Below are 13,777 nucleotides of genomic sequence, written 5' to 3'. Positions count from 1 at the left end.
GCAGGCTAGTGCTGATCAAAGGCACAGCAACCCAAAGCAGGAAACCATGGTGGAGAGACCTATCATTTCTTGAATTTATTTTTTTTTTACTTTTCACCACCCATATCTGAGACTCCAGACAGATTTTGCTATAAAAACATATAAATCCTTGAGCTGAGCAATAGCCAGAAAAAGCTGCCAAGGAACTAGAAACAACATTCCCTCTATCCCCTACACATCTCACGTCCTCCTCAGCAAAAAACCTAAAAGAGCTGCCTGCCCTGAAGGTTAGGTCTGGTCTAGACCATGCAGATGGTGGAGGCTTCACCTTAGCTGCTTTACAGGTGGAACAACATCCAGTTGCCTGAACTAAGCTTGCTGCTGGAGCATGTAAGAAACACCACAGGAGGTGGGATTTAGTCTCGGGTGCAGTGGGAGAGAGGGCTCAAGAGGCAGATTGCTCCTGTGATGCCACTACAGTCCCATGAGGTCTAATGTCTGTCTTGTGTTAAGACACAGGCTGGATGATGGGGATCTGGGAAAGGCTGCGGTGGCGGCTGCAGGGTGAGTGTTTCTTAGAAACGCGAATAAAAACAAGCTTCGGAAGTAAAGTATCTCCAACACGGCACCTGCAAAACTCATTGCTCTCATGAGCGTTTTCTTCAGAGGAGTTTGGTGGGGGGGTGCTGCAGAGACCCCCGTCTCGCCGCTTCCCGGTTGGCCCACACAATTTGGTGAATGAGGTACTCCGTCTCGTCGCCCACCTCTGCCAGGCGGAGGTCGAACTCGGTCAAAGTCTTGTTATCCGCCAGCCCGTCAAGCAGCTGCTGCCCACCATCCTGCAAACGGGTGAGAAGTGGGGTTAAAGGAAGAGATCCAAAAGTGAAGCGTATTGCTCCCTTTCCCTCCTCCCCAGGGCAACTTCTGCTGCTGGCGATGAGGACCCCATGAGATGGTGCCAAAAGGGGCAAAGGCCTTCACCCAAGCCCGAAATGTTGCTCACAGGAGAAGTACACAGGGAAGGAGAGTAACCTTATGCAGCACTCAGTGATATGACACATGCTAATGACTCCCTCTGGGTACCATGTCAGGAGTCCTCAAGCTCAGGCTGGTTAATAGCACAGCTGGCGATGATAACCTGAGAGGAATCTCTGCTCTCCCCTGTCCCCCGGTCCCCAGCTCACCGCTGGCTGGGGACAAATGGCGGTGTCATTAGTGCGCTGCGCCTCGGCGCTGGCGAGAGCCCCAGTGCTGGCAGTCTCCTGCCTGGATGCCATTTCCCTGGCTGGGCTGGCTTTCCTGGGGAGAACATCCCATGCAACTGAAGTCCAGCCTGTATGGGACAGAAAATGCGATGTAGATAACCTTAAGGAGGCAACTCACTTCAGGGCATCTCCCTCCCTTACCTGAAGCACTGTCTTTAGGGATGTGACAATTTGACTCTTTTTTTCCCCCACAGCTATTCTCTTTCAGGTACCAAATACACCTCCTGCCCCCATCTCCTCCATCCAGGCGGTCCCCTCATCCCAGCACCCTGCCTCTTAGACCTTTTGCCAAAAAGGACAGAGCAAAAAGGACCGGGAAGGAGTCTCTTTTTAATGGGGTAGAGAGGTCAGAATTTGATGCATCGCTAGCAAAGACCCCCATTTCCCCAAAGGTAATACCACCAGCTCACTTGTTGGGCTGCTGTGGAGCTTCACAAATGGGTAACAGGAGAGCTCATCAGAAGGAAGATGCCAAGCACAGAGATTATTATTTACTAAGCAAAAATCCTTCTATCCTTGCCAACCTTTGCCCCCTTGTATCATTAAACTCAAATGGTTTTCCACGTCCAGGATCATAAAACTCAGAACTCACAAAAGGTTTTCTGCCATCAAATCCTTTTAAAACCATTGTCAAACACATTGATGCCAATATTCCTGCCAGCAGGGACAGCTGGTCTTGCTGTCTCTTTATTGTGACAGTGAGAAAAATTGAGGCAGCGCAGAAAGTTTAAAAGCCAGCATGATTGCATTTGGCTGTCTAGTTTCAGATTTCTAAAGCTCTTTTTAATCAGCAGAAGAGAAGCGGTCTGGTTTGTGGGCATGTTGCATACTGCAGCTCTTAGGGATGTACTAAGATCTGTGGATGCTCCTCTGCCTAGAAAATGTAAAAGTCTGTGGTTTAGGAGCCACTTACAAGCACCCAGACGTGACACTTATGACCAACCGCACCGCTCCAGAGCTGCGGGGTGAGTTAAAGGAGCTCAACAACTGAGCCAATTTTCTAGCAGTCTCCTCTGAGTGTGTGACGGACAGGAGCAATTCTGGGAAGGGAGGCACTATCTGTGTGCTGCTGAGTGACAGATGGCACAGCAGATCCAAAATATGCATAAGGCCCTCGTCTCATGCCGCCTATCATTATTATCTACTCCCACGTGTGTGAAGCGGCTGTGATTTTTCCCAGACATACTCCCTGTTTTTCAGTTTCCTAGGGGGAAAATCCCTTTCTGCCCAAAAACCCAAAGCCTGGAAGCCAGATTCAGCCCTGTGAACAGAGCTAGATGTAACGAGTGAGATAAATGCATGTGCGTGCACAGAAGATGTCCTTCTCCTTCCTGCTGTCTGCTAGAGTCTCCTCCCTGCTCGCAACTGATTGTTATCGCAGCAAGATTGCAAAGTGAGGGATGCATTTGCCTCTGTGGCTTCGAGGCAGGGCAGGCTCAGCATCTGCTTTGCAAGGCCACTGCGTAGGCTCACAAACTGCAGGGAGAAGGGGTTTCTCTTACCGGCCCCAGGTGGTTGCATGAGAAGTTGATACTCGTCAGGGTGGTGTTCTGAGCCAGGACCTGGGAGAAAAGCATAGCGGTTGGCTCTGACAGGTTATTACTTCCCAGGTGGATGAACTTCAGGGTGGTGTTGGTCAGCAGGGCATGGCCGATCGCCTCCCCACCTTTGTCCTCCACGCAGTTGAGGCGCAGATTGAGGGAGGTCAGGGTGGAGTTCTCAGCCAGGGCTCCAGCAAGAGCCTGAGCCCCCAGGTGATGAATCTGGTTGTTACACAAATTGAGGGTTTTTAATCTGCTGCGGTTGATCAACTTGCTGATGGCTTGTGCCCCCTTGTCCCTGATGAGATTGTGGGACAAGTTCAGCTCCACCAAGCAGGGGTGATCCAGCAAGTTACGGACCAGCAGCCTGGTCTTGTCATCATCCACTTTGCTTCGCGTCAGCTTGAAAACCTGTAGGGATAAAGGACAGGGACACTAAAACAGCCAGAGCTTCAGATTGAGCTTTGTACAAGACCTCAAGGGAGTTAAGCCTATGGTCCACCAGACAGGATTCATCTCCCTTCACTTCAGACACCTTCAGCCAGTAGGCTCAAGTAGTCGCTTTTATAGTGGGCAGACACTTCCAGCAGGCAGGGCACGCCACTGATGTCCCACACCCGTTCTAGGGAGAAATGGTTCATCTCCTGGAAGTGCCTCTTCCTTTCCTCTGACTCCACAGGATCTCTGACACAGGGGTCTAAATTAAACTGAGATAAAACTGCCCAAATGTTTGCAGAGAGCAACAGCAGGACTCACCCCAGATCACAGTTGAACACTGAATGAGCATGTGCACTGGTGGAGACCACAGTGCTCTCTGTGAAGGGCAATGATATCCTGCGTGGCCAGGGCACCTTAATAGCCACAGGAGAGGTAATTTCTCTTCTGGAAGCCAAGCAGACAAATATTTCCCAAAGCACGCCAATCTATGGGGAGAGCGTTCAGCCAGTTCGCTCTGGCTGCGCTCTGGATAGCAATGCCTGCTGAGGTTTTGGAGGGGCTGAGTATCTGCAGTGCAGTTGCCAGAGAGCTGAAGATGGTGTTAGTGCCCAGAAGGAACACCCCTCATCACTCTAAGGCAAATGTGAGTACTTCCCCATGCTCTTCTTGGGGGTCTCTGCTCCTCTGGGGCATGTTGACATGTATTTACTGAGGATAACTACCAAAAACTCCTTATGAAAAACTCTCTCTGGGCTTCTCCTCCCTCCCAGAACTATGTGAGGAGTTAAAACAGGAGCATTGCTTTCTCTTGCGCTATAGGGAACATGTTTTGTGGGAGCAAGTATTTTTCTCACTGATCCTCTGACAACCTGTTCTAACAAGGACATATGCTGAACAAGATACTCAGCATTAGGCCAGCGAGTTAACATCTCTGCACTCTGCCAGACTGCAGCTTGCAAAAGGAAGGGTGCTGCCAACAAGCAAAACTGGTCCCGGGGTTTCTATCCCCGGGCAATTTGAAGATCTAGCTGAGGAAGGAAGGTTCAGTTTGGGATATGTTACTTTCAAGTTGTGGCACATCTTCACGGCGACAGCCAGGTTGCGGCAGTCCTGGCGGGTGAAGTTAAAGAGGTTCCACTCGAAGTTCATGCCACAGTCCTTCACGCCATAAGTGAGATGAAGCTCTTCAAGGTGAGGGAGAGCAGTAATGAGGACTCCCAGGTTGTAGTGATTCATGGATACCTCGCCGAATCCAAAATCACTCCCTGTATCAGAGAGGTCATCCCTCTCCTCCTTTTGATCCACCTGCACTGGTGGCAGGAACTGATCAACCTCCAGTTTCCGCACATAGTCTTTGCAGAGCGGGATGAGCTCTAGGACCTGGTTGGGGTCTGTGGTGTTAGGGATGAAACATTTCAGGATGTTCTCCAGGTGACGTTCAAAGAACATCCGTTTCCAGCTGTCTCCATAGTTGGAGATGTCACACACTGGCCAGCGCTCAGTGCAGCACCTCTTCCAGTACTCCTCATCGCTTATTAGGTTGGCAGTCACAGCGAGCGGAAGGCCAGTGGAGAGCCTGTCCAGCACCTTCCTTTGGTGCTCAGGCAGAAGACGGTCCAAAATAGGGTTCTCTGGAGGGGATGAAGAGAAGGAGAGGTTGGTCTGGGCTGCAGGAACCATGGCTGGCACTACGGTTCTGCCCGGACCCCCAGCTGTGTGCCCACGCCCTCCCCTCTGCTGATACTGGCTCTCTTCTCAGTCGCCAGCGGCTGGTGCGGGGAGCTAAGCTGGCAGAAAATGTGTAGGATTCATCTCCTACATTTCTGTGTAGGATTTCTAACTTTTACAATAAAACATCAGCGTAATTGGGTTTACTCCCATAATATTTGGGAACTGCATCAGAAACTTAGCTCCCAGTTTAAATTTAGTTTGAACGCAGTTTATATTCAGAGCAGGACTTCTGCTCCCAAGAGAGCTAATTCAGCCTTACAGCGATGGGAGAGCTTGGCTTGTCATTTGCTGAACTTTCTCCCTTTGGTTTCTAAGCATATTGAAGGACGATATTTGAGAACAACTGTCTGTGTGCTCTTTGTACAAGTCCTCATCCCTTTTTATCTTAAAACTCAGATGTCTGTCTTACCCCAAATTGATTCCTGTTCCTTTCCACTGAGACACTCTCTTAGCCTTTAGGTCCACCTTGTTTAACTAAAAGTTCTCTTTTCCCAGGAGCTTTGTCCCCTCAGTCTCTTTCCCGATGCTCGCCCTAAGCCTCAGCTGGCTTCTGTCTGGTGGAAGTTTTTAGCGGTAGGAAATGCCAGAGAAAAGCCATGCGTACTCACACCATGAATGCTTGGTGCCTTGTACACAGTACTGTTCAGTAACAGAAATCATCAGTGGAGAGGCCTATCTGCACATGGGAAATCAGATTTCGAGACACAAAGTGGGGTTAGCTTTGTATTTCCTCTGTCTCTGCAGCATTTCCTTCCTAAGGACACCCAGAGTTTTACCACAGCCCCTCCCTGGAGTCTATTCTGCAGTCTCCTACAGCTGGCACTGCAGTGACCTTCGCTGCAAAGTCCCACGACACCGGCAGAGGTGGGACATGTATGGGCAGAACGGGGCCAGCTTCGCTTGGGCTCACTCAGGCCACAGCAGCAGGCAAGATGCAGCCGCGCAACTGAGGTAATGGCATGAGGGTCCCCAAGACACTGAGCACACTGCTTTTATGTGCACACAACGTAGGTCCAGTCCATCTGGCATTGGACTGACTGACCAGTCTGATAGGACTGCAAGGGTGTCCCAGCTCAGACCCCCACGTACCATCAGCTCCTGGCGTAAGGCAGCACTGAGCTCCTCTGTACTGTCTTACAGTCCCAGTGTGGACATAGCCTTAGACCTATCTTTGGTCTTTGCTGCCACTTCACTGACTCAGCCAAAAAGACAGGTAGGCCCTTCCTTTCCCCCTCCAAGTCATTTGCCAGATGAGACATGCTTTTTCTGTTTTGCTATGTTTCATCAGACTACCTGCTTCAAAAGCACATTCCCTGCCTGAGGATATAACTTGTCACATCACCACCAAAAGCCATGGAGAAGGCCTGAGACTGTGAACACAATATGTATTCTGAGACGGTAGCTCCTCCAAGTGGGGAGCAATTCTCCATCTCTTTGTACAGCACTCAGCACAACGGGGCTCCATCCTCGAATGCTACCGTAACACGTGCATGAATCAAGAGAAGGAAACAGCAACTCCACAGCCCTGGCCACGGTTGAGGTAAGTGAGTCCAGAAGGCAGAAGAAACGATAGGACAAGGTTAGGGCAGAGTCACATCCTGGACAGCAGCTTGGAGGACTACAGCCAGCCCTGGAGTGTACAAGTACATACTTAGCAACTAAACAGTTTGTTTAACTGGCGGCCTGAGGGGATATTTCTCCCCATCTGTTCCTTTGGCTGGACTGGGTACCACACTCAGCCTTTCAGATGCATCTGCCTGCCTCGCTGACCCTCTGCTCCCTGGGACTGACGCTCTCTCTCCATGTGTCCCAGGGGAATCCTGCTCCCACTGACTTACTTTCGAAATTGTGAATGATGTGCTGGAGGCAGAGCTCAGTGAGGTGGGGGACAGTGGCGAGGGACCACTCGGGGTCCTCAATGACGCGGTGCGTATGGTACAAGTCAGCAGCGAGGCTGGCCTGGGATGGATACAGCGAGGGAATGGCTGTGCTCCTGTCACCAGCCGCTGGCTGCTGCATCCTGCTCCAGACCCACTTCTTCAGGAGAAGCAAGAGGAAAATCGCTTGAGAGTCACCACCACATTTTCCAGCTGGGCTGCCTGCAAAAGAAAAAGGTAACTTTAGAAAGAGGCCAGCGATAAGAATGGTCTGCTCACACTGCTGTCCTGTAATGCACTTGGCCCCTGCCCTTTGCCTGCCTCCTCTGCTTGGACTGGAAGCACTGCAGCAAAACAACTATTATTCAGCCTTATCTTTATACACTGCCCTGTACAAAGAGGTCTCTAGGTACCAAGTGTAATAAGCAGATAATAACATGGTGTTAATTCAGAGTGCTGTTGAAGAGGATGGACAGGAATTGATTGTTTACTGCCTTTTCCGATAAAAGAAATAGGTGAAGCTGGCAGAAGCTGGGTTTAAAGCAAAGGAAAGCGATGGTCTGCAGTTGAACTGGGGAATCCCTTGCCACAGGATGTTGTGGATGCTGAGAGTCTGTGCAGGTTCCAGGGCAAGTCCATGGAAGAGAAACCCCTGGAGAATGATTCAGTGCCCAGAAACCACATCTGGCTCAGTGTGAGTTGAACACAGCTGGAGGCAGGGAGAGTGCTGGAGGAAAGAAACACACATGCTTGCGTTGTTTTTCTATTCTTCTCCAGGCATCTGCTTCTAGCCGCTGTCAGAGATGGGATACTGGGCCAGACCATCCCCGGTTTGATCCAGTATCCCTGTTCTTATGACTCTTTAAAGACAGATGCTTTAGAGATGAATACATTATAAGTGTATTGAGGTTTTTTTTTCTGCTTTTCCCAATTACTCACCAGCTGAACTCCTTCCAAACATCCATTAACTGATGAGATGGGTCAGATCTGTTCAGACCACACTGAGTCTAAGCAGATATCAGCTAAAAGAACCAGCCTGGAGCAGAAGGCAGGATGCCCAGTCCTATTAGCTCTGCAGAGCTTTCCGAGACCAAAGTTTCCCATTTGCTGTTTCCTACCCCAACCTCAGGACCAGCGCCCTCAGCCATCAGGATCCCACATGTATGGTTATTGCCTGGAAGTCCTAATGGTTCCCTTCCCAGACCCACCAGTCTGAAAGAGGCAGAGAAGACACTAGGAAGGAGTCTGCCTCTCGAGTTCTGGGTTCAGCAAGAGTCCCCAGGCTTGGTGAGCATCTCCCAGGGCATACAGACCCATGCTGATCCTTACTGGGGCTAACTGGACATAACAGGGCTGCAGCGCAGGGCTGGGCGGTTAGAGGCTGCAGGACACCTAAAAGAAGCATGAGGCAGAAGAATGGATGGCAATGATGTCAGAGGTGAGGACAGCTTCTTGCAAGCCTGTCTTGGGTTTGTGTGGCAAGGTTTTGGTAGCGGGGGGCTACAGGGGTGGCTTCTGTGAGAAGCTGCTAGAAGCTTCCCCCATGTCCGACAGAGCCAATGCCAGCCGGCTCCAAGATGGACCCACCGCTGGCCAAGGCTGAGCCCATCAGCAACGGTGGTAGCACCTCTGGGATAACATATTTAAGAAGGAGGAAAAAAACCAGCGGAACTGCAGCTAAAGAGAGGGTTGAGAATATGTGAGAGAAACAACCCTGCAGACACCAAGGTCAGTGAAGAAGGAGGGGGAGGAGGTGCTCCAGGCACCAGAGCAGAGATTCCCCTGAAGCCCATGATGAAGACCATGGTGAGGCAGGCTGTCCCCCTGCAGCCCATGGGAGTTAACGCTGGAGCAGATATCCACCTGCAGCCTGTGGAGGACCCCACGCCAGAGCAGGTGGATGCCCGAAGGAGGCTGTAACCCTGTGGGAAGCCCATGCTGGAGCAGGCTCCTGGCAGGACCTGTGGACCCGTGGAGAGAGGAGCCCACGCTGGATCAGGTTTGCTGGCAGGACTTGTGACCCTGCGGGGGACCCACGGTGGAGCAGTCTGTTCCTGAAGGACTGCACCCCATGGAAGGGACCCATGCTGGGGCAGTTTGTGTAGAACTGCAGCCCGTGGGAAGGACTCACTTTGGAGAAGTTCATGGAGGACTGTCTCCTGTGGGAGGGACCCCACACCGGAGCAGGGGAAGAGTGTGGGAGTCCTCCCCTGAGGAGGAAGGAGCAGCAGAAACAATGTGTGATGAACCCCCATTCCCTGTCCCCCTGCACCACTGGAGGGGAGGAGGTAGAGAATTGGGGAGTAAAGTCAAGCCTGGGAAGAAGGGAGGGGCGGGGGGAAGGTATTTTTAAGATTTGTTTTTATTTCTCATTATCCTGCTCTGATTTGATTGGTAATAAATTAAACTAATTTCCCCAAGTTGAGTCTGTTTTGCCCGTGACAGTAATTGCTGAGTGATCTCCCTGTCCTTACCTCAACCCACAAGCCTTTCATTATATTTTCTCTCCCCTGTCCAGCTGAGGAGGGGAGCGATAGAGTGGCTTTGGTGGGCACCTGGTGTCCAGCCAGGGTCAACCCACCACAAAGACCAAGAGGATGCCTCAGGCAAAAGGTGGCCTTGCACCACAGTAGAGTCAAAAGGATCCCATGGTAACACCCTGCACAGAAGACAACTGCCACAACATCCTTGTGCCACAACATCCCTCCGCTCAACAGCGCTTTGATCCCCAACAGCTCCTCTGTTGTGAGCGGCCTGAGCCAGACAGTGCTCCCCAGATGAAACGCCGCGTGTCCTTCCCCTGCACCAGGCTGCTCCCTTCTCCTCTGCCCTCCCAGTTTGTGCTGCCTCGGTCGGCACAGGCCCCTCTCTCCCTGAAAGCTTTGTCACTGGCTTTGCTAGTGTTCCTTCATCTGCTCCTTCCCCCCGCAGAAGACATCTGAGGAAGGTCCTGCAAAGGAACCGGCAAAAGGGGGAAGAGAGATCTGTGAAATGCTGAGAACCAGAGGAGGGGAGCAAAATGATTCATGCTGTACTGCAGCAAATATGTCAGCAAAGGCTTCTTCAAATGCACTTGAAGCAGGTCCAAGAAGAGAGAAACCGTTTCAGAATGAGTGGCAGGGAAGGGCAGAGACGGCAGCGGCAGGGCACCCTCGGGCACCAGGCGGGAGGACGAAGGGCGCCGAGGGCGGGGAAGCTGTCTTTCCTGGGAGGCACTGGTGTATGGGCGACAAAGGCAAAGGCTGTAGAAAAAGGGAGCCTGGTCTGAAGAGGGGTGGGTGTGGAAGGAATGGGTGATAGGCAGATGTGAGGACTGGGAGTCCTGTCGCTGTGAAGCTCCCTGCCCGCAAAGGAAGGTGCTGTGATGGCGGGCCACCCCTGAGGGGGAAGAGAAGAGGCCTGACTCTCCACAGCACACTGACCCAGCTGAAACCCAGCTCTTGGTGCTTGGTGGACTTCGGCAGAAGGGCAAAGCACGGCCAGATGGCAGTGAGGTGGCATTAATAGAGGAGAAGTGACTGGGAAAAATGTTTTCTCCTTGCGCAGTCCTTCGTCCTATTCAAAAAGCATCTGTGTCACTCTGTCCCCCAGGCTAGTCACAGCTAATTGGAGCTTCTGATGGCTTTCCTGACCTTTTGGAAGCAATTGTTAAAGGCCAGCTGTTGGGGAAAGCCAGTGCAGCATCAGTGGCCTAGGATTATTTCATGGCTGCGTTCCAGCAGATGATCTGATTGCCAGTTCACCAATGGCAGATTGATGTTTAGACGGTACGTAACCCATGGCGCATGTGGGACTGCCAAAGGGGGTCCTGGAGACACAAGCAGGAGACACAGCTGCCCTCAGGCAGAGCCGAAACCCAGCTCTAGAAACACCGCGGCCCCTCCACACGATGGATGAAGCTCGCTGAGCAAAGCTCGCCTGCAGCGGGAGATCAGCCGGTGTGCGCTACCCGGCTGTGGACCAGCCCCAAGGCAGGGTGGCCCCAAAATAGAGGCAGACAGCTCGGGGTGTCTGTGCCCGGGCTGCTGAGAGGCTTTCCCTCGACCTGAGCTCCACCAGAAGCCAGCTCAGCTGACTCCGCCATCCCCGCTCGGCATTCGGTGTGAAGCCAGCACGAGCAAGGCTGCCGGCGTGCGACAGCCAGCCCGCGAGGCGCCTGGATCAACCCCACGCCTGCGGTGCCGGGCAGGGGGGGCTGAGTCTGACGCTGAGTCACCGCTCGCACGGCACCCATTCCCGCCGCCCCCAGCACGGTAAGCGCACCCCGCTGGGCTGAAAGGGCCCCTGGCACCGCGGCGTCCCCTCCGCCTCCGCCGCAGGAGTCTCACCCAGCCGGAGCTAACGCGCCAAGCCAGTTGCCACAGCCGGGTTTGCTAAGCATGTATTTAGACATCGGAGAAGCGTTGTAATTCACTATCAATAAGCCAAGTCAACAGCGTTAACGCACGCTCCTTCCCACCCACTCTACGTACCCATCAGTCACCTATGCTAAAAAGGCTTTATTAAAGGATATCTAACAAATGGGGTCATGTAGTAAATTCCCAGTTTATGTCGTTTAACACCCAGATTAGGCTGAAAGGTAAATGATACTAAAACTTCTAAAAAAAAAAAAATCACGCTTTCCTCCCCAGGAAGAAGCCGATCTTTTAGAAATCCACTCACACAGCCAACTTACGCTGCTACCTAGCATGCCTAACAAACCTTCTTCAGCTGAGCCTATTTTGATCTGGAAAGAAAAGATTTCTGCTCTTTTGATTCACACCAAAGCCCAGCGAGACCAAAAAAAGAAGAGTTGCATGGAAACCGGTGACCTTTGGCTGATGCCTCCTACCAGCAGTATGGTGATCCAAGAAACGGAGCAACTGTAGACACTGCGCTCACCGGAGAGTCTGTAAGTGCAGGAGGAATTCCCTCTGAGGATGGTTACGCCCCAGCCGAGATGGCATTGGCACTGAAGCTCGGTCTACCCAGAAACTGAGGAAGCTCTCACGTCCCTGCAGCAGCACCCTGAAAATGCCAGCTGTTCTGCAGGTGTCCCGGCTTTTCTGCTCTTACGTCGACTCCAGGCAGGCTAGCGGGGACATCGGCAAGCGGTCCCGAGTGCTGGCTAACACCCCTGATCCCGCTGCTGTCTGCGGGGACTTGCCACGTTCCCCGGCACTTCGAAAGGCTGATGCTAGGTGTGCATTAGGGCAGCACGTTGCAGGTTCATCCAGGGGCTCGATTAAGAAGAAGACCCGCAAACTGCCGGGGGTGGTGGCCACCCGGGCGACGCGGGGTCAGCGGGAGGGGGATGCCGGCAGCCCCCGGCGCCACACGCGGGGTCAGCGGGAGCGGGATGCCGGCAGCCCCCGGCGCCAAACGCGGGGGTCCCTCCTCGCCCCTCGGCCCCGGGGGTTTCGCCTGCCGGCTCTGCCGGCGGTCCCTGCCCACGGCTGCGGGGAGGGGGGTACGAAGGGCCCGGCCGCCTCCCCCGCCCCGGCCCGCCCTCACCCGCCGCCGCCGCCGCCGCCGGTCGCTGGGGACGCGGCCGTTGCCGGGGCGGGGGCGCCGGGCGGTGCAGGGGCGTCTGCGGGGGCAGGAGCGGGGTGCGGGGAGCCCCTCCCGGGCCGGACACGCGTGGCAGCCCGGGGGGGGGGCTCGTGGGGGAGAGGTCCCACGTCGCGTGGGGGGGTCGCGGGTGGGTCCTTGCCGCGGCGGGGCTGCCGAGCCGAGCCGGCGCAGGGTGCTGCGCCGAGAAACCGCGGGCAGGCAGGGGGACGGGGTTTGGGATGGCGCTGCCCCGTCACCCCGGCCCACCGGGAACCCGGCGCCGGAGGCCCGCCACGCTGGGCCGCGGTGGGCGCTGTTCGGCGCAGGGGAAGCGTGTGGGCTCCCCGCCGGGTCCCTCGCCCCCGCCCTGGCCCAGGGAGCCGCCCCAGGGGTGCCGGCGGGGACCCTGGCCCGGGTCCGGTGCACCCCTGCGGCGGCAGCTGCTGTGGCGTGGCGGCAGCACGGAAAGAATGGGGCAAGCAGCGCTCCGTGAACGGTTCGGTACCGGTATTCAAACGGTGAATGCTTTGCTGTGCTCAAGATACTTGTTTTGTTGCACATTTGTATTTTCGTCAGGATTCACAACAACTTCCTTGCTAAAGATAGGCTGTGGGTGCCTGAAACTGGCTTGCTTCAAGGCCTCACATTTTGGGGCCGTTACCCCTGAATGGCAGATCGCAGGCAGGTCTGAGGGGGAGGAGAGCAAACCTGAGAACTTCACCAACAGCACGATCTTGGTCCATCTGCTGCGTGCCCATCTCGCTCCTCCTCGGTCTGCTCTTTTTTCCTTCTGCTAGTGAGCACCCTCTTGCAGAGCAGGGGAAACACCTGAATCCTCAGCACGGCAGCAACTGCACACGTAATGCTGGGTAATATAGGGAGTAAACGAAGGGATGAAAATGTGCCTCTCCTCTTTCCCATTTCTCAGCTCTAAGCATTTCAGTATTCGCCAGTAGATTTTCAGACTGAAACGTGGCTTTCCTTTGCTCCTTCAAAATGCTGATGGGCTCAGTCGCGGGTACATGACGAGCGTAGCCAGGCTGCGCCCCGTGGGAGCATACATGATGCTGGTGCCAGCTCTCACCATAGTCCCGCAAGTCCCATGATAGCTGGCATTTTTGAGAAGCTGCACTTTCACATAAAATATACCTCCTGGTCGTGAAGAAGACGCTACAAACGTGATCTGAGATTACCCGAAAGGCTCAGCAACAAAACAATAAATGCAAAGATGCGTAGATTAAAAAAAAAGGATTGGGATTTTCAGGCCTCCTTTGTGAGTTTCAAAGATGGGGAGTTAGACTTTGGCAGCAGTGTACTTCTTTTCTAGGTGTGGCCTGATTCTGTCACTCAGCTCCCCAGAAGATGGTGACACCGCCTGTGAGTCAAGCTGGTGTTTAACACAGCGGGGGTGTCA

General features: G+C 53.7%; 1 protein-coding gene across 1 annotated transcript; it reads right to left on the bottom strand.

The window, feature by feature from the left end:
- Positions 1-641: 641 nt before the first annotated feature.
- On the bottom strand, positions 642-6,973 carry DRC5 (dynein regulatory complex subunit 5; the record flags this gene model as incomplete). The annotated part of the gene is made up of 4 exons (XM_082305996.1): positions 642-818; positions 2,747-3,196; positions 4,286-4,854; positions 6,793-6,973. 4 exons carry the CDS (start codon positions 6,971-6,973, stop codon positions 642-644), a joined length of 1,377 nt encoding a protein of 458 aa, XP_082162122.1.
- Between the last annotated feature and the right edge of the window lie 6,804 nt (positions 6,974-13,777).

Source organism: Platalea leucorodia (genome assembly GCF_965183815.1).
Source record: "Platalea leucorodia genome assembly, chromosome: 3".
In the NCBI taxonomy this organism is placed as follows: domain Eukaryota; kingdom Metazoa; phylum Chordata; class Aves; order Pelecaniformes; family Threskiornithidae; genus Platalea; species Platalea leucorodia.
The sequence above is the reverse complement of the archived record's forward strand: the minus strand, read 5'-3'. Positions and strand labels throughout refer to the sequence as shown.